This window comes from Heptranchias perlo, chromosome 29 (assembly GCF_035084215.1).
Source record: "Heptranchias perlo isolate sHepPer1 chromosome 29, sHepPer1.hap1, whole genome shotgun sequence".
Lineage (NCBI taxonomy): Eukaryota > Metazoa > Chordata > Chondrichthyes > Hexanchiformes > Hexanchidae > Heptranchias > Heptranchias perlo.
In genome coordinates, this window is record NC_090353.1 from 30,227,764 (window position 1) to 30,249,818 (window position 22,055).

At 44.2% G+C, this 22,055-nt stretch overlaps 1 protein-coding gene across 1 annotated transcript in view; it reads left to right on the top strand.

The window, feature by feature from the left end:
- The first annotated feature begins 358 nt into the window (after positions 1–358).
- LOC137299558 (ADAMTS-like protein 5) overlaps positions 359–22,055 on the top strand; it is an 84,443-nt gene continuing 62,746 nt past the window's right edge. Inside the window, exons 1-2 of the mRNA XM_067968385.1 lie at positions 359–1,006; positions 1,393–1,465. Of these exons, the coding sequence (XP_067824486.1) occupies positions 975–1,006; positions 1,393–1,465 (105 nt within the window). The 5' untranslated portion in view covers positions 359–974. The remainder of the gene's footprint in view (positions 1,007–1,392; positions 1,466–22,055) is intronic.

Here is a 22,055-nt window from a genome sequence, read left to right on the forward strand (position 1 = left end):
GCACATATACATATTCATACATGCATACACATATGTATGTATATATACATACACATATGTATATACACATACATACACGCACATGCATACATGTATGTACACACATATATATGCATGTGTGTAAATACACATACATATATGCACATACATACATGCATATGTATATACATACACATATGCATACATACACCTATATACACATGCACACATATATGCACACACATACACATACACACACATATATAGATAAACGATTACATTGATGTTCAGTAGGAGATACTGTCCCTTTAAACAAAAACACGCCCAGTTCATGAATATTTATCTCAGTTCTCTGAGACTGGCTCTTGCTATTTAACAAGCACTGATACATACATGAGACACCCGGAAAAAAAATCTCTTCACTTCTAGGGAATTTTAGCTGCGAGAAGTTTCAAAACTTTGCGCCACTCCTAATGTTTTCAGGATTCAGACCGTCACCGATGCTTGGAACTTCCCATCTAATGGCACAGCGAGGATCACCTACCTGTGTGTGTTAGTTAAAAGGATCAGTACAAGTGACCAGTAAAACACGTGTTTGGATTTCAAAGGAAAAGAAAAATTCTGAGAAGGATGAAACTTGGAGGAAAATGATTCTTAATAAGTAAGGAGCTGTAGTAAAATCTTTAGAAGATGTTGAGCAACACATGATTGCCAGGAAGGGGGAAATTTACGAAACGACCACGTTAAATTACTCAAAGCTTCAAACCAGAAAGACACGACTGGATTCTGGTTGCACATAATACAAGTGAATATTACAAATTCATCGCCATCGACAGCACAGTGTCCCTCGGGAGCAGCTGGACCGTAGGAAGTCCTTGAGACCTTTGCAAGTTTGGGAATTGTCAATGCAACAGGCTGCCGATTCTAAAGATTTGACTAAAAATGAAGCTACGAGATGACAGTCCAAAATAAGTTATCACACTGAGATCATAGCGATGGGCTCAAGCATGCTACGCCTGTCTTCCTGGTATGTGCACTCTGTTTAAGTGTTATAGTCTACTACCAGAAAAATCGATATCCAATCATTTATACTGAATATATTTCAGATTTAACCTTTGAAGTTTTAAAAATAGTGCAAGTGGCCTCTCATACATCTTTCATGAAAAAAAATACTTTCTTGGTCCTGGTATTGCTGGACATTAAAGGGTTTGAGTAATCCAGTTTATTTCATTAGTGGTATTGGCACGGTGCCTGCAAAACTTGTTATAGTTGTAAATAGATGCAGAATGCAACTTATTATAGGCAGTGAAAGTGTTTGTGGTGATATTATGTGCTGGGAGGGGGATTCTGAGGACTTTTCTTCATCTGCCTTCTTAATGTTTCTCCCCCCCCCACAATCCACCTCTTGTTCAGGAGACGGTGCTGCTGGAAATCTTGGCTATTGGCTGGGTTGGTACTGGGATTTGGAGCCCTCTGCAGTGCTCAGGTGAGTAGCAGTGCAAACTTACCCAGTGTCAGGTCTTGCACACACTTAGGTGCACACCACACACATCACACCATACACACTCACCATACACACGCACACACCCACACCACACCATACACACCCCACCATACACACTCACCATACACACGCACACACCCACACCACACCCACACCACACACACATCACACCATACACACTCACCATACACCCACACCACACACACACCCCACCATACACACCACACACCCACACCACACACCACACACCCACACCACACCATACACACCACACACCACACACCCACACCCACACCACACCATACACACCACACACCCACACCACACCATACACACCACACACACACCCACACCACACCATACACACACCACCATACACACCATACACCCACACCACACACACACCCCACCATACACACCACACACACCACACCATACACACCACACACACACCCACACCACACCCACACCACACCATACACACACCACCATACACACCATACACCCACACCACACACACACCCCACCATACACACCACACACACCACACCATACACACCACACACACACCCACACCACACCCACACCACACCATACACACACCACCATACACACCATACACCCACACCACACACACACCCCACCATACACACCACACACACCACACCATACACACCACACACACACCCACACCACACCCACACCACACCATACACACACCACCATACACACCATACACCCACACCACACACACACCCCACCATACACACCACACACACACCCACACCATACACACCATACACCCACACCACACACACACCCCACCATACACACCACACCCACACCACACCATACACACACCACCATACACACCATACACCCACACCACACACACACCATACACACCACACACACACCCACACCATACACACCACACACACACACCACACCATACACACCACACACACACACCACACCATACACACCACACACACACCCACACCATACACACCACACACACACACCACACCATACACACCACACACACACACCACACCATACACACCACACACACACCCACACCATACACACCACACACCCACACCACACCATACACACCACACACCACACACCCACACCCACACCACACCATACACACACCACCATACACACCATACACCCACACCACACACACACCCCACCATACACACCACACACACACCCACACCATACACACCACACACCCACACCACACCATACACACCACACACCACACACCCACACCCACACCACACCATACACACACCACCATACACACCATACACCCACACCACACACACACCACACCATACACACCACACACACACACCCACACCATACACACCACACACACACACCCACACCATACACACCACACACACACACCACACCATACACACCACACACACACCCACACCATACACACCACACACACACACCACACCATACACACCACACACACACACCACACCATACACACACCACACACACACCACACCATACACACCACACACACACCCACACCATACACACCATACACCCACACCACACCATACACACCACACACCACACACCCACACCCACACCACACCATACACACACCACCATACACACCACACACCCACACCACACCATACACACCACACACACACCCACACCACACCCACACCACACCATACACACACCACCATACACACCATACACCCACACCACACACACACCCCACCATACACACCACACACCCACACCACACACCACACACCACACACCCACACCACACCATACACACCACACACACACCCACACCACACCCACACCACACCACACACACACCACCATACACACCACACACCCACACCACACCATACACACCAACACCACACACCCACACCACACCACACACCATACACACACTCACATCCTACACGCATCACACACACACTCTACACACACTACACACCATACACCACACACCACACCATACACCATACACACACTCACATCCTACACGCATCACACACACACTCTACACACACTACACACCATACACGCACACACCATACACCACACACCCACCATACACACACAATACCCACACACCCCTTACATCGCACACCACACACATCATACACACACACAACAAAACCAGCAAAATATAACTGACCATTCACCAGTAATCAATGATCAGTGCGATTATTAATTTATGATTTTAATTTCTATTTCGAATTCACCTTTTTTGCTGGCCTTTGAAGGGAAAATGCTAATGAGATTAAATGGCATCTGGTAATGATTTAACTGGCTTCCATTTTCAGTGTCAGTCAACTGTAATGGTTCCCTAATTCTGAGTGTGTGTGTGTTTATTTTTTTGGAGGGGGAAAGGTTCCCAAAATGGTGCATCTGTAAAGTGTATCTGCAGTTACTGTGACTCGAAAGGCTTTGCAGCTATCAACAACTTGCATTTATATACAGGTATATCCCCTTCAGCATGTTAGACATATTTCCCTCTATATTGCCTGGCTGTATGGTAGGAGATGTTTGCCGAACAATAGACTGATAATACATTCACTTGTTGTCGGTGTCACTGGTCACCAGCGCATTTTGCCGCTTCCTTTGATGAAGGCGGGGTTTCCCCCCCTTTTTCTTGTTCATCAGCCAAGGAGTGGTCGCTGTTGTCCATTGGAGGCTCTAGGCACCTCTTGCTTCTGGTAACACCTTTGGCGTAGGTTCCTCTGGTCCTACTGGACTTCCTCTTTTTCTTTTCCTGTGTCATCCATCTTTCTTCCACCCCGGGTCACTTTCCATCGACTCTGCGCTCCCAGTGGAAGTCTCGTGGCTGATACTGCTGTGTACTTCCTAAATCAGATTTTAAAAATGATCAGTCGAATCGTAACCTTTTGATTAAAATGAGTAATTCTTTTTTTTTATTCATTCATCGGTTGTAGGCCTCGTTGGCGAGGCCAGCATTTATTGCCCATCCCTAATTGCCCTTGAGAAGGTGGTGGTGAGTCGCCTTCTTGAACCGCTGCAGTCCATGTGGTGAAGGTTCTCCCACAGTGCTGTTAGGTAGCGAGTTCCAGGGTTTTGACCCAGCGACGATGAAGGAACTGTGATATATTTCCAAGTTGGGATGGCGTGTGACTTGGAGGGGAACGTGCAAGTGGTGGGTTCCCATGCACCTCCTTCCCTTGTCCTTCTAGGTGGTAGAGGTCGTGGATTTGGAAGGTGCTGTCAAAGATGCCTTGGCGAGTTGCTGCAGTGCATCTTGCAGATGGTATACACTGCAGCCATGGTGCGCCGGTGGTGGAGGGAGTGAATGTTTAAGATGGTGGATGGGGTGCCAATCAAGCTGGCTGCTTTGTCCTAGATGGTGTTGAGCTTCTTGAGTGTTGTTGGTGCTGCACTCATCCAGGCAAGTGGAGAGTATTCCATCACACTCCTGACTTGTGCCTTGTAGATGGTGGAAAGCATTTAGGGAGTCGGGATGAGTCACTCGCCGCAGAATACCCAGCCTCTGACCTGCTCTTGTAGCCACAGTATTTATGTGGCTGGTCCAGTTAAGTTTCTGGTCAATGGTGACCCCCAGGATGTTGATGGTGGGGATTCGGCGATGGTAATGCCGTTGAATGTCAAAGGGAGATGGTTATATTCTCTCTTGTTAGAGATGGTCATTGCCTGGCACTTGGTGCGAATGTTACTTGCCTGGATGTTGTCCAGGTCTTGCTGCATGTGGGCACGGACTGCTTCATTATCTGAGGGGTTGAGAATGGAACTGAACACTTTTGCAATCATCAGCAAATATCCCCACTTCTGACCTTATGACGGAGGGAAGGTCATCGATGAAGCAGCTGAAGATGGTTGGGCCTAGGACACTGCCCTGAGGAACTCCTGCAGCGATGTACTGGGGCTGAGATGATTGACCTCCATCAACCACTACCATCTTCCTTTGCGCTAGGTATGACTCCAGCTACTGGAGAGTTTTCCCCGATTCCCAATTTTACTAGGGCTCCTTGATGCCACACTCAGTCAAATGCTGCCTTGATGTCACGGGCATTCTTAAATTGCTCCCCAATACTAAAATAATAATAGGGATTTGAATGCACAATCTTACTACTACTTTTGCAGTATTGTTTTCAAAGAAAGTCATGGAGCTTCCTAATATCACCAGGGCTGCCATTCAGAACATACAAGTGTAGGTGTTGAGGCAAAGAGGTTCAGGGAGGGGAACCATCACACTCGTGCTCGCTGACCTACATTGGAACCTGGTCCACCAACGCCTCAAATTTAAAATTCTCATCCCCTTGTTCAAATCCCTCCATGGCATCCCTATCTCTGTAACCTCCTCCAGTCCTACAACCCTCCAAGAACTCTGCGTTCTCCAATTCTGGCTTCTCGTGCATCCCCGATTTCCTTCACCCACCATTGGCAGCCGTGCCTTCAGCCGTCTAGGCCCCAAGCTCTGGAATTCCCTCTCTAAACCTCGCCTCCTCTCTCTCCTCCTTCAAGACGCTGCTTAAAACCAACCTCTTTGACCAAGTGTTTGGTCACCTGTCCTAATGTCTCCTTCTTTGGTTCGGTGTCAATTTTTATCTGACTAGGCTCCTGTGAAGCTCTTTGAGATGTTTTTAGTACGTTAAAAGCGTTATATAAATGTGAGTTGTTGTTGTTGTGGCAGCTTGCATGATGCCTGTCGGAGACACACAGTCCTGGTTGAGGATCATGTGTCAGCCACAGTGTAAGCTCTGGCTTGTGTCAAGGCTGGGAAGCGTCTTGCAAAATCGATTCCCATTATTAATTATACCAATAAATATACTTTGAATTCTTAATTGTTAATGAAGTTCTGATCTTCATTCAGGGTACTTCACGGAGCCCAGTCAGTGGGGAGGAGGGGGTATTGTGCAGTCTTTATAGCTGCTCTTATATTCCGCTAGGATCTGTGCTAATAGTGTTGGTGCCTGACCTGTGGGTCTCATGCTATTGGCTGCAATCTGAAGGTAAGCATACCTCGATTCTCTAAGGGTGAATGCATGAGACCCGTGTGTAGGGATACGAGTCTGATTGCAATATACAGGCAACTTAACTTCTGTGTGGTTTTAACAGAAGTGATAGTCCTTTAACGCGACCTTGTTCTCTTTTGTCCTGACGTGTCACATTAATCACCCGTTAACAATCACAGCCACACAATAAAAGGCTCAGAACATATCAACAACTTCTGTCCGTGTAGTGGAAAAGGGGTGAGGCTAAGGCTAGAAATAAGGCTGGGGCTTTGGATTCACCACGTATGGCGGTTTTACCCTGTTGTTGGTGACACCCATTGCAATTCTCCCATCTCTATGGTACGCCACAGCCTAAACGATGCCAGCCTCTCCACTTCCTTGATGACTCAGCGCAATTATTCAGTGAGCAACTGAGCCATACTCATCAGGGAAGTCCCAGGTTTTGATTCCCAGTGTGTGCTGAGTTAGCTGATCACAGCCAGATGGCAGTAGAGAGCGGGGGTCTCCACAGCTGGACTGTGTCCCTGAATCAGCGAGGGGAAAATCGTCCAGTGTTAGTGCTCCCGATCTCTATCCAGCAACCCCTGCTGTTAGTGTACATATGTCGAAGTTAAATTAGGATCAGGCAGCAAACACACTACATTGGGCAAGTGTAGAAATTCACGGGATTTGTTCCGGGATATCATGCTCCCAGCTATTGGCCAATTAATCTTTCAGTGGACTGGAGCTATTAATTGCATTGTAACTATAGCTCAATTAGATAAACACTCAACCGTCATACTGTAAACTGGCTGTTTTGCTAATCCTAATTCAGTGCAATCTTTTAAATCTTGTAGGAACTAGTCGATGTTAAAAAATAAAGTGCCATCCGATCACTCTCAGGCATTCATGCACATGACAACCCAAACAGCTTGGCGCCCCCTAGAGTTAAATTGTCTTCTGACATTCACGGTCACACATAAATAACGCCCTTTTGGGTGAGGCACTTTCGCCCAAAGTTTAAATTACCCCCAGAGTATTTCCAGTCTTTCCTCATAACTCAGACCCCTGACACCAGGGACCAGCCTCACGGCTCTTCTGTCCACTTCCACCATTCAGGTGTTTTTTTTTAACCACTGACACTGATCACTGCTGGAAAAAGATCAGACAGCTCCCAAATGGAAGGTGTGAAGAACATGTTTTTACAGGTAGGCTCCTGTAGCCCCTACTTATACACGTATGAGGATCGACACTTTAAAAGCAAATAGCCGAGAGGCAATTTCCTGCAACGTGCCAAACTGTTTGGATCAGGTAGTGTGCATGAATGCCTCAGAGTGATCTTAGTTCAGATGGCACTTTAATTTTTAACATCGACTTGTTCCTATCAGATTCAAAAGATTGCATTGCATTAGGTTTAGCCAAACAGTCAGTTTACAGTGTGACGGTTGAGTGGTTATCTAATGGAGCTGCTGTAGTTACAAGCAGTAAATAGCTCTAGTCCATTCAAAAATGAATTGGCCAATATCTGGGAGCATGATATCCCACAACATATCCTGAGAGTTTCTACGCTTACCCAATGTAGTGTGTTTGCTGCCTGAGTACCACAACTTTGCATGAAAGAACCCACAGGCAATGAAAATGGCGGTTTCTGAATAATAATAAGTCGCTAGCCTTACCTATAGCCCTGTCATTTATTCAGCGTTCCAAAGATAAGTAACCCCACCCCAAGTATACTCTGTACATTATTGTTTAGCCACATGGTTTATTGTGAGCTTTCCCAGACTATGTCATTTGTAAAGTTAGAATCATAAAATCATAAAATCATTACAGCACAGGAGGCCATTCGGTGAAGTTACTTATAGATGGCAATTTGTCTTCTCTGTTTGGTGCTGTGTTGAACAAGGTGAAGTTTGAGTTTACACAATGGAATGTTGATGAGTTTATTATTGCCATCATATTTGGATTGGCTCATAGATGTCAGATGATGAGTTCTTTCTATCAATTCTGTGCTATGATAAATGTCTGCAGTGAAACCACTGTCTAAAGTTTGCCAATAGCTTGGTGAGTAAGTGCACTACCTAATGTAGGTGCTGAGCCATATGAGCAGGAAAGTCCTAGGTGTGGTGCCCAGTCTGTGCTGAGTTAGCTGGACTCAGCCGGGGCAGCTTTTGGGCTACTTTAATTGGCCCCAGTGCCGCTGGGCTGCGGAGGGGTGGCAGGGGGGGGAAACAGCCCATCACCCAGTAACACTCGCTGGAACTTTCATGTGTGGACATTAAGTGAGGACAGCATCAGACTTGGCAGTGATGCTCTCCACCGTCAAATAGCCTGCCAAAATTCACTATCCGAAGCTTACGCAAGAAGAATAACTACACAGGAATTGAAACATGGAAACCGGTTGTTTGGCCCAACCAGTCCATGTTGGTGTTTATCCTTCACACAGCAGTAGTCCTAATCCCTCATGCCTGCCCTAGTCTCAAATCCCTTTATCCCCCTTTCTTTCAACCACCTAGCTTACCTATTCTTAAATGTTGACATGGTCTCTGCATCAACTCTGCGAACTCTGGTCATGCTCTCATGTTTCTCATGCTCTCTGTCTTATATCTCTTACATTTAACCTTATATCTTTATCTACTTGTTCTGTGCCTCTCCATCTTTACCATCTCTTTTAAAGGAGCCTCACCCCTTTTTTGCCTCCAAAAGATTGACTGCCCATCCAAGCAGACAGAAAATGGTTTTATTTATAAACACTGATTTTTTTTGAGGGGCTTTGGGGAGTATTCAGATGCAGCAAGTTTCTGGAAAAAGCTCAAGATAAACCACCCCCTGAAATTAAACCAATAAGGTACTGTGTTGGCTTTGTGTGTCAGTCAGAACTTCAAGGCTACATCAGGCGAGAAACTTCTGCAGTGAGTTTTTTTTTCTTTGGTGAATTTTCTGTTCTTCAACATGAGGTCGTTAGCACTGGGGAATGGAAAGCTTCCCATTTCAGACACCCAGTAATAGCATCAAGCGCTCCCAGGGCAGGTTGGTTGCCCACAGTTAATTGCAAAGTAAAGCTCCCTCTTACTCTGTTCCAACACTGCCTCAACCCCAACCTCAGAAGTGCATAACCTAGTGTAAATAGTGTAACATTTTTTCCATTTTACATACCAGCGATCCTGAGTGAGATTGGCAAGTTGGGCCAATTAATTCCAAATTAAGCCCAATTTTGTGTTGTGGGCCCATTTCCATTCAGATGTCAATGCCCAAAGTTTTTTATTTATATAAAGTTTTAAAAGGCATACAGAAATGTAATTGAGAAAACGAGACCATCATATCAGTGATAATATACATCTGGCTGAATGAGTTATGAAACATCTGAACATGTGAAAGTGCTGCTTTAAATTTTATAACTTCATAAAGGGCAAACTTGAATCATTTTTTATAATGACTCCATGGTTTTATGAGTGAAAAATAACACGGAAAGTGCAGTCATGGGTGATAAATTAAAATGTCTAGAGAGTCTATGTAGCAATAACCCTTCAGTTGGATAAACACTTAGGTGCATATTGGCTTGTAGCAATTATTCCAAGTGAACTCCCCCTGCGCTGTTGTTAAATGTTGTTGTTGAGCAGTTAATGCCAGAGATCTGCCAATTACCTATTTAAAAAAAACGAATCCCTTGACTCATTTCCTTTAGTTATTTACTGTAACAAGTTCATTGTATGGTAAACTGATTTGTCAGAATGCCTCACAGTTTCCAGATAGGTGCTTGAAGTGGGGTAAATGCAAAGCTAGTCTGCGGAAACAATATTTCAGTGAGTGAGTGGTCAATCTATGAAACAGGCTCCCTAGACATTGGAAGCAGTTGGCATTGATTCGTTCAAATGCAAATTAGAGAGATTTCTTTCAGAAACTAACATTTTGGGATACAGTACGAGTAATTGGAGAGATGAATCACCTCACGTCTGGGTCTGTTGTAGACTAATTGATAGAGATTGATTGCTATGATTAGTCAACAACTCCATATCATATTATGCTAACTACCAGGATGGTAGAAGGCGAAGTAGATGGACCTTGCCTCTCCAACCTCTCTGATCTGTTAAATGTTTTACACTCCATCGGTGGAAACTCCTTTGATCACCCTGCCAGTACTCTCAGGAACTCTATCCCTAAATCTCTCTGCCTTAGGACATCCCTGTGCAACTTCAAAAACCTCCTTAAAACCTATCTCTTCAACTGCAATATTGGTCACATTCCCACCTCCCAGAATTTCCCTCCTATTTGGATTTGACCGCAATTCCTTGGTACATTTTACTGCATTAAAGGTTCTATATAAATGGAAGTTGCTGTAACGACAAATGCTGCGACAGGTCAATATAGCTGGTGCTGCCCAGCAAACTGATTGTTCCATGAAGAATTCCAATATCCAAGTATATACTTTTGATTCAGAGAACCATCGAAATCAGGATTCAGAATCCCCATTCCCACGTATTCATGTCTAGTGCTCCCTTCTCCAATTTAGGCTGAAAACATTGGCCGGCATATTGAATTCAATATGCTAATCATCTAAGGTTTTTGTGAAAAGTTTTGAAAGTTAAGTCTGTGTTATTACTTAATCTATTACTATAGCAACGTGCTGCATTGTCAGACTGGACATAATCTAATAATAATAAACTTAAATGTGCATGTTTACTGAGGTTTAAGCACCCCCGGGCTTAGGTTAGTGTTCAGCTTCAGTATGTGCCAATACAAACAGTGATATGATTAATATATTGATATGTTTCACTATCAGTACCATTCTAGTCCATATATTTAAAGGGACAGTGCTCCATTGACACTTAGTAAATTTTTAAAGGGGTATGACCCCCTTTGCTATGGGAATACTTTCTATGAGGAGAGATGAGAGAATTTTTTTTTTACGCAGCGAGTTGTTAAGACCTGGAATGCACTCCCTGAAAGGGTAGTTGAAACAGATTCCACAGTAACTTTCAAAAGGGAATTGGATATATACTTGAAAATGAAACATTTGTAGGGGTTTGGGGAAAGAGCAGGGATATGGGATTAATTGGATAGCTCTTTCAAAGAACCAGAACAGGCATGATGGGCCGAATGGCCTCCTTCTGTGCTGTACGATTTTATGATTCTACTTGAAGGACATATCTCATTCTACCTCAAAGGAGAATTGAGAATAATCTTATATGAAGGTTGATGAGTTCCTTTCACCATCTAAAATAAGTAGGTATCCTGTGAGGTCTCGTGTTGGAGCCAAAAATCCTGTGAGGTCCTACGTCACTCAACAGTAACCCACAGTATCAAAAGAATCAGCCTTGATCAAAACGTGGGCGAACTCCATATGATATAAATAATATCAGATGCCCTGCCAAAGGATTAAGCTCAATAGTCCAACCTAAGGTTCAATGAATAAAGTGCTCAGGCTTTGCTCTCATGAATTATAGGCCGGCTTGATTTCCTTTGATTAGATTTCTGCCTTGTAATCCACACCCAGTCAGCCAGTGTCTTCCAGTGGGATTTCTGCTGGTGTCCTCAACAGAATTCTGTCTACGAGGAGCAGTGGCACATAGCATCACCAATGCCCTCAGGCTTTGCTTTGTAAACCAATGTTGGATGAGATTTATTGGGGCCGATGTTAACTTTCAGCAGACATTGGGCAAGCAGTGGGCAGTGGAGGTGGGGGGGGGGGGGGAAATCGCACGGCCTGCCTGATGTCCTCGGTGAGAGGCCACAGCCATTTTAAGGCTCAGGCCTCATGTACGTGGGATTGGCGAGCTGCGGGCACTGAACCAGCGCTCACAGACAGTTCGCTGATTGGAGAGGGCGGGAAATCAGGCAACTCCTCCGTGGAGTCAAGCCGGACCGGAAGTTGGAGGTTAAAGGAGAGGATGCAATCGTGAGGGTGGGGTTGGGCTCGAAAGAATGGGTGGCAGGCCAGAAGATTTTTCTCATGCACCTCCTTGCCCCACAAAAATCAGTGCTACAGCTTTTTTTCCCAGGCATTTGCCTGCAGCGGTCCCTTTCAAGGACAATTGGTTAGGAGGCCCTTTGTCTAGTGCCAAAGGGCAGAGCAGTGCACGGCACACGATCCATCCATTGGTGCCTGAAAATTGAGTGAGATCCTGTGCATGTCATGGGACCCCGAATGACATATCTTAATGAAGCACCCACCTGAAACTGGCTGGCACTCTGGCCGCACTTCTCAATGCCCTCAACAAAATGGCGGCACGTGGATCGGGAGCAGGGATGAGGCGGTGAGTTCAGCGCCATTATTTTCGGAGCACTACCACCCCATTCCTGCCTGGCAGTGAAAATCAGGGACATTGTGTTTCCGACTAATCACCAACAAAATGTAGCCAATACCAGTCTCCAGAAGGTATCACAGCTCCCAAACAATTTTGTAATTCTTACTATGGTTTTTGTTTTCTGAATTTTCCTCTCTTGTTTCTTCTAAGCTCCAAGTACTGTCCTAAATGCACTTCCGCCTCTGCATTGAAATCGAAACTCATCACACCATTTCCTACTCTAGCTCATTCTTTACCGACATATTAAAAGCTAAGGAACTCCTTACCTTCTTCAGTCTTCCCTTCCTCCTATAATGTACAGGTTTCTAAAACTCAAGCTTGGTCTCATCTAACCACTGCTTCTTGTTTTACCTCACCTTCTGTCTGACTCTTTTCGACCTTGGTGTTGTTCTGTACTGTGCTGTGGGCCTTACACCTTCACTACCTCTATCAATTATATTAAAAAAACAGAGCATAACCATGTCTACTGTGTGACGTGCCATTGCTTTCGGTGGGCATGGTCCCTGACAAGATCCATCCACTCCCATGACATGTCATTCAAAGCAGCCCTTCACTAAAGATTGCCTTCCCAATAGGTGAAGGGCTTTTAATTAAGCTATTTCTCCCTCAGCAATGGTTTTCTTTAATGCTTAATATCAAATGATCACACTTAGGTAATTTGGGGTTTCAGATGTGATCCTTTTGATAGTCATTCACACTTTTCAACTGGAGATTGAACTCTGCAACTGCGCATTGTGTTCACTAATGCCCCTGGGCTCCTGCCAATCAACTCTCCATGAACCAGGGGCGAGAAGAAGAGATCAGCAAGCAGCTGACAGACTTCAAGTTGCAGTGCGGGGTCCCTGTGAGAAACTGTCACCATCTGGGAAAAGAACACATTGGGAAATGGGAAATCTTTTAATATTAAGATGGAGTCTCACCGTCACTGCATTCTTTAAATGAATCGAGAGGACGATGATGACTTACAATACTGTGTTTTTTCTGTTCAACTTTTCATTATATTGTTAAACACTGAGCGCTGAACCTCCTCGGAGGGGGAGCTGATTGGGGGGAGTAACTGAGCCCGACCCCGTGAGAAAGCTTAATTAACATGCACAGTTAAAATGACATGATCACTGAAACTTTCTGGCTTAATGAATGCGTCTCTGTTGACACTACATACTCCCACATACTGTGAAGTTCAGTCAGTTCTCCGAACCAGCTGCTCCAATGATATTAAGAACCCATTGTTTCTTTTTAAATCATAAATGGGTAGAAAGAAAACTATCGATATTAATCCTAATTCTTTTTTAATTAATTAATTGGGTTTTCTTCACTCCTAATAATGAGGCTCCCTCCTTAAGCTTTAACAATATTAATGGGATTGCAGTTTTAAAAGGTTTTATAAGCCCAGTTTGTAAACCTCTTGGAACACGAGTATAAAGTCCTAATTTATGGATACAGTGGTCATTGTTCCTCTGGACTTTCCTCTCTTGTGACTACACGCTCCAGACAGACTGTTCTTCCTCCTTCTTGCACCCTCGCTCTGTTGAAACCGACACTCACCACTCTAACTCATTCTTTTCCAGGATCTCAAAATTTGGAACTTCTTACCCCCCTCAGTTTAGCGACCCTCTCACCCCCCACCCCACTGCTGCCAACTACTGACTTCCAAAACCCAAGCTTGGTGTTATCTTGATTTACATTGTTTTCTTCTCTCCTTTTCAACCTCAGTGACATTCTACCCAGGGGGTATTCATCTAGGTTTCTCATTTTAAAAAATAGTTAACACATCAACAATCATTCAGGAAACACTACAAACTCCCAGCTGTAGAAATAGCTGCAGGATTTAATACAATTTACGGGTAAATATTGATGTTGTATTGCAGCCTTAATATTCTGTAGCCCTTTTGACTGATGATTAATCAGAATTGTTTGGTACACCATCCTATTTATTTTAATAAACTGTCATATCTGCTGCTGTAGCAAACACCTGAATATATGTTGCTCATGACAGTAGATGACGTTTTGAGGAGTTCCCTGATCAGCAGAGATACAGAGGGTTGTTAGTGTGGGTTATGCTCCAAAAAATGAAACCAAAAAAATATGTTTGGCTCAGAGACAGGCGGCAGATTGCAGTTGGGCGTTTTCATTTTTTTCCATATTTATCTTAATCAGGATAATAACATCTCGCAAAGCAAAAACGGACTTGATGCATGCAGACTTCACCGAGGCTAATTTTTGTTTTTTTTTAAACCGTGTCCTAAGGAGAGGAGAGTTAAAAAAAAATAACTTAATTCAAACCAAGTTACAGTCAACTGGAATAAATCAGTTCATAATTATACTAAGAATTTATAAATTTGCAATTAAAATCCATTGATAATTGAGATATCAGATGAAATTACTTTAATGTTAACACTCGTTAAAGTAAATTAAAGCAAAATAGGGGGAAGAAAAATGATGATTTTCAATTGCCATTGGATAGGAAGAGAAAATTACTCTGGAAGATGCACAGATTTATTTGCTGTATGAACCTCACCAGATATATGATTACTATATCATGCTTCCTATACTGTGCAATATTGACTATACACGAGTGGTACAGTGCCGTGAAGCTCTATACGGAGGGGGCGTTACTTTAATAGATGTGCCATACTTCAGGGAGATGTTGAAATGAAGTTACTCTGCCTGTTCTGGTTGTTCAGGTGAATGTTAAAGGTCCAATAGCACTGTTTGAAAAAATACAGGTGTCCTCCCAGGGTCCTGGCCAACATTCCTCCCTCAACCAAAACTGCCTGTAATCAATTTAACTGGACATTCACCGTGTTGCTGTCTGTGGGACATTTATGGTCCAAATGGCTGCTATGTTTGCCTACGTGATAGATATTGCAGTTTAAAAGTAATTTGTGTGAAGCATTTGAGACAATTCACCATGATATGGCCTTATATAAATGCTAGTATTAATATTATTATAAGTGCAATAGGCAAGAAGGTGCTGCGCCATAAAATGGTTGGACCATTGTATATTAAATAAATCCGCAAAGTGATGGAAGGCGTCGTCGACAGTGCTATCAACCAGCACGTACTCACCAATAACCAGCTCACCGATGCTCAGTTTGGGTTCCGCCAGGACCACTCGGCTCCAGACCTCATTACAGCCTTGGTCCAAACATGGACAAAAGAGCTGAATTACAGAGGTGAGGTGAAAGTGACTCACCTCACCTGGCAGGCAGTATTTGACCGAGTGTGGCATCCAGGAGCCCTAGTAAAATTGAACTCAATGGGAATCAAGGGGAAAACCCTCCAGTGGCTGGAGTCATACTTAACACAAAGGGAGATGGTAGTGGTTGTTGGAGGCCAATCATCTCAGCCCCAGGACATCACTGCAGGAGTTCCTCAGGGCAGTGTCCTAGGCCCAACCATCTTCAGCTGCTTCATCAATGACCTTCCCTCCATCATAAGGTCAGAAGTGGGGATGTTCACTGATGATTGCACAGTGTTCAGTTCCATTTGCAACCCCTCAGATAATGAAGCTATCTGTGCCCACATGCAGCAAGACCTGGACAACATCCAGGCTTGGGCTGATAAGTGGCAAGTAACATTCGCGCCAGACAAGTGCCAGGCAATGACCATCTCCAACAAGAGAGAGTCTAATCACATCCCCTTGATATTCAACGGCATTACCATCACCGAATCCCCCACCATCAACATCCTGGGAATCACCATTGACCAGAAACTTAACTAGACCAGCCGCATAAATACTGTGGCTACAAGAGCAGGTCAGAGGCTGGGTAATCTGTAGCGAGTGAATCGCCTCCTCACTCTCCAAAGTCTTTCCACCATCCACAAAGCACAAGTCAGGAGTGTGATGGAATTCTCTCCACTTGCCTGGATGAGTGCAGCTCCAACAACACTCAAGAAGCTCGACGCCATCCAGGACAAAGCAGCCCGCTTGATTGGCACCCCATCCACCACCTTAAATATTCACTCCCTCCACCACCAGCACACAGTGGCTGCAGTGTGTACCATCTACAAAATGCACCGCAGCAACTCGCCAAGGCTTCTTTGACAGCACCTCTCAAACCCGCGATCTCCACCACCTAGAAGGACAAGGGCAGGAGGCACATGAGAACAACACCACCTGCACGTTCCCCTCCAAGAAACACACCATCCTGACTTGGAAATATATCGCCATTCCTTCATTGTCGCTGGGTCAAAATCCTGGATCTCCCTACCTAACAGCACTGTGGGAGAACCTTCACAACACGGACTGCGATTCAAGAAGGCAGCTCACTACCACCTTCTCAAGGGCAATTAGAGATGGGCAATAAATGATGGCCTTGCCAGCTGTTAAAGTTGTTACGTTCCTATTGATCTTTGGAGAATAAGGAGATTGCGAAAGTCACCTTAAGCTGCTTTGTGTACTTCGAAGCAATAAAGAGCAGAATAACATTGAGAAGAGCAGGTCACCTGTATAGTTTCCGTCTCCCAGGGTATGCTGCGCAGTGCAGGGAGACTTGACAAGAGCAGTGGAAGATGACCCAGTCCCATTTATTTGAGCTGTTTCTATTATGACTGCCCATATCCTTATTCGCACCATCATCCTTATGCTTACTGACCTGCTCCTGGTCCGGCAACGCCTCAATTTTAAAATTCTCATCCTTGTTTTCAAATCCCTCCATGCCCTCACCCTTCCCTATCTCTGTAACCTCGTCCAACCCTCCGAGATCTCTGCGCTCCTCCAATTCTGGCTTCTTGCAATTTTCATCACTCCATCATTGGCGACCGTGCCTTCAGCTGTCCAGGCCCTGCTCTGGAATTCCCTCCCTAAACCTTTCCAGCTCTCTACCTCTCTCTCCTTCTCTAAGATTCTCTTTAAAACCTACCTCTTTGAGCAAGCTTTTGATCACCTGGCCTACTATCTCCTTATATGGCTCGGTGTCAAATTTTGTTTGATAACGCTCCTGTGAAGCACCTTGGGACATTTTACTAAGTTGATATAAATGCAAGTTTTAGTTGTTGCTGGACAACAATCAATGTTCTCTGTGACAGAAGCCAACTGTTTTACAACATCGAGTGACTGGAAATTTTGGGGATGATATTGACCCTTGCCTCCATGCACTGTTCTCAATTTGAGATTAGGACTTCAGCTTTTCCAAACAGTGTCATTAGTGTCACTCCAGGGAAACGTGGCCAGAGACATAACTTGAACCAAGATCTATTTTCCATTTTGCTGAGATGGAATATTTTCCTGTCACATACTGTTTGGGTTGTCATTTTGAGCCTAGTCCAAATTTAAACAGGAGCAGGATAGAGGCGGGGGGGGGGATTTTCTGACTTTGTGCTACTTGCGAGGAGCTTTGCCCACCAGGGAGCACATATCAGAATCTCAGGCGTGTGCTGTGCACAATTTTCCATCCATCCGAGTGCCTATCTGTATATAAACATAGGGGTAATTTGACAAAGTTTCACTTCTAGTGTGGAGCCTCACTAGACAGGAGTGCTGGTTGGAGATAGGGCTATAACAATGTAGGGCCAATATTGTGACCTGCACTCCCACCTGGCAAGGCTCCAAGCTGGGAGCAGACCCTTGCAAAATTAGCCCTTCAGCCTACCCCAGTTTGTAGCGCTGTCCTCCTCTACAATGTGTTGTCAAATATCTCGCAATATTAATCTTTTTCTTTAAATAGCTAAATCGTGATGTTTAGTTCAACACATTGTGATTATAGCATTGGTATTTAGTTATTTAAAGATTGTTTACATTGCCTTTTGTTGAATTACTTTAACAAGTTATTTGCAGATGTGGGGAATGATTTCAGTACCAATGTTTGCAGCCTGTGCATTTCATAGTGCAAATTGCATGCTGGAAATTATGACTTTTGAACATACATGTGACCCTCGTTACAACACAGTTCAATACTGCCGCCTGAGCACTACCTTATAAATCTTAACTGGAATACTGTGGCTACAAGAGTGGGTCAGAGGCTGGGTATTCTGTAGTGAGTGACCCACCTCCTGACTCCCAAAGCCTTTCCACCATCTACAAGGCGCAAGTCAGGAGTGTGATGGAATACTCTCCACTTGCCTGGATGAGTGCAGCTCCAACAACACTCAAGAAGCTCGACACCATCCAGGACAAAGCAGCCCACTTGATTGGCACCCCATCCACCACCCTAGACATTCACTCCCTCCACCACTGGCACACCCTGGCTGCAGCGTGTACCATCGCTGGGTCAAAATCCCGGAACTCCCTACCTAACAGTACTGTGGGAATACCTTCATCACATGGACTGCAGCGGTTCAAGAAGGCAGCTCACCACCACCATCTCAAAGGCAATTAGGGATGGGCAATAAATGCTGGCCTTGCCAGTGATGCCCACATCCCATGAATGAAAAGAAAATTTGAATTGTACTGTTATATTCTAATTGCGTGATTTGAATTACTGGATAAATCAAATATTGTAGAGCAAATAAAAACCTCTGAATTAACAGGAGCTGACTGGTAGTTCCCAAGGATGATATTACAATGAGAATTCACTGTAATTAATGCAATACACATTGGTCAACATTTTGTTGGGACTATTCTCCATTAACCGGAAGCTGGAGATGAGAATTAAGAACTATTTCAATACCTTGTTTAGCCTGTTGTACAAAGCTCACTTTGGGCCCATTATCATCTCTTTTACAAGGGAACAACAGGAGCATTGTGTTTTGAGGAAAAAATATGTTTATTGCTGGAAAATTTGGAAACAAGTTGCTGGAATGCATAACGAGAGTGAAATTTAGAACTGATCTCATGCTTGATATGGCCGTTGTTTTCTAATACAGGAGTTACTTTAATACAATACATTCATCACATGCCCCTGTGATGTGGGAACACTGCTATGTCAGCGATCGGGTGCAAAGAAAAACATGTCTGGGTACTTGTGTGGTTTTTTCCAGTGAAACCTTATTAAAGTGGTTTTGTCTTGTATGCCAGTGAATTAGTCATTTTCAATCATCAATCCATTCTTTGTCTGGAAACCCGTATTAATAATGTTCTGGTATGCTTAATTAGTGTATTAGTATCAATACACGATAGAAAAAAATCTGATTTTTTAATCATACTCTTAATTCAATGCCTCACATTGTTTTTACAACCAGTGAAAGACCTGTAGTCACAAATGCTTCCTCTTCCTATTACACAGCTCGTAATGCTCTCTTCAGATACATGCTCTGAATGGCAATAGGCAATAGGCGGAAAAACAGAGGGATTTGGGGGTACAGGTTCATAGGACATTGATCAAGCACCTTGACAAAGCCATAAGAAAAAGCTAATGGAATTCTTGGTTTTATCACAAGAGGTATAGAATATAATGGCCTAGAGGTAGTGATAAAACATTAATAAGTCCTAAGTTAGAGTATTGTGTGCAGTATTGGGCTCCACACTACACAAAGGATATTAAGGCTTTAGAGAGGGTACAACACAGATTCGTTAGGATACTGCCTGGTATGAGGAAATACAAATATGAAGTAAGAGAAAAAATTGGGGCTTTTTTTGTTAGAACATTGCAAATTACAGGGCGATATGATAGAAGTGCATACAATTATGAAAGGATAATTTAAGGTAGATTGAAGCAAACTGTTTCCAGTAGTTGAAGGATCTAGAACAAGGGGCCAGATTAAATGTAAGACATTCGTAACAGAGAGCAAGAGAAAATTCTTAACTTCCAAGGTTAGTGATCGAGGCAGAAACTTTGCCAATATTCAAGATTAGATTGGATAGGTGGTTGAAAGAAAAGGGATAAAGGGATATGGGAATAGATGGGTAAATATTATTAGGACTATTTGTTCACCTGGAGGGTAAATGCTGATACCTGAATGGTCTATTTCTGTGTTGTAACTGCTATGTATTTCTGTGTATAAATCAAATTTGGAAAGATCAAATCTGTCATTTTGCTGCTGGATGTTTTCCATGTCACAGTGTGTTGATTTCAAAATTCACATCCTTGCTTTCAAATCTCTCCATGGCTTTGCCCCCATCTTACCTTAGTGCTGTCCTCATGCCTTATGTCCCCGTGCACACCCTTCCCTCCTCTAACCCTGGCTCCCTCCATTCTACCATTGCCAGCCAGTCATACAGCCACCACGTTCCTGCCCTCTTGAATTGTCTATCAGTCCCCTCTGCCTGGCCATCTCTCTCCCAGTTTTTAGAAATGTCCCCAAAACCCTCTTCTTCAACTGTGCTGTTGGTTCCCCATCCTAACCGTTCCTTCTTTCCTCTAGTTCTCCATGCTTGATATCCACCGTTTCCCTTTCCTCCTTGCTGTAAAATGCTCTGAAGAGCGTTGTAGAAACGTAAATGGTTGTTTTCACAGTTCAGGTGGACAAGGTTTGATAATTTTGCAAGCCCACCAATACTTTTTACTGAAATCTCAGGGACAGCAGTATTACACCTCCATTTACTGTCTCGTTTAATGTAATGCCTTTACTTCTCCTGTTTTCTTTCTTCCCTCATTCCCTGTGCTTGTACCATTTTGATATTTTCTACTTGCAAAACCTCCCCCAGACTTCATTCCTTGGATAAGTACCACAACAGGAAATTATTTAGTGGTCAAAATTGGCCAGCAATTTAATTTTCCCTTCTGGCAGTTTTACAATTTACTGCCAATTATTTTGCATTGCGAAGGGAAGGTGGAACTGCAATATGCAGTAGAACTTCACCATTACAAACAGTCATCGTGAGCCCCTCATTATGACAAATCCCTCCCACGTTCCCAATGGGCGCTCCATTATGGTCAATAGAGATGATATACCTCAATAAAATTACTTCCCCACACCCCCAACCCTACGAACAAACAAACAAGCCCAGTTTGCTGGCTCCGACAGGTTTCTCCTTATTTGGATTTCATAGCCATATAGCATTTTTTTTTTATTCGTTCATGGGATGTGGGCGTCGCTGGCAAGGCCAGCACTTATTGCCCATCCCTAATTGCCCTTGCGAAGGTGGTGATGAGCCACCTTCTTGAACCGCTGCAGTCCGTGTGGTGAAGGTTCTCCCACAGTGCTGTTAGGTAGGGAGATCCAGGATTTTGACCCAGCGATGATGAAGGAATGGCGACATATTTCCAAGTCGGGATGGTGTGTGACTTGGAGGGGAATGTGCAGGTAGTGTTGTTCCCATGTGCCTGCTGCCCTTGTCCTTCTAGGTGGTAGAGGTCGCGGGTTTCGGAGGTGCTGTCGATGAAGGGAGTGAACGTTTAGGGTGGTGGATGGGGTGCCAATCAAGCGGGCTGCTTT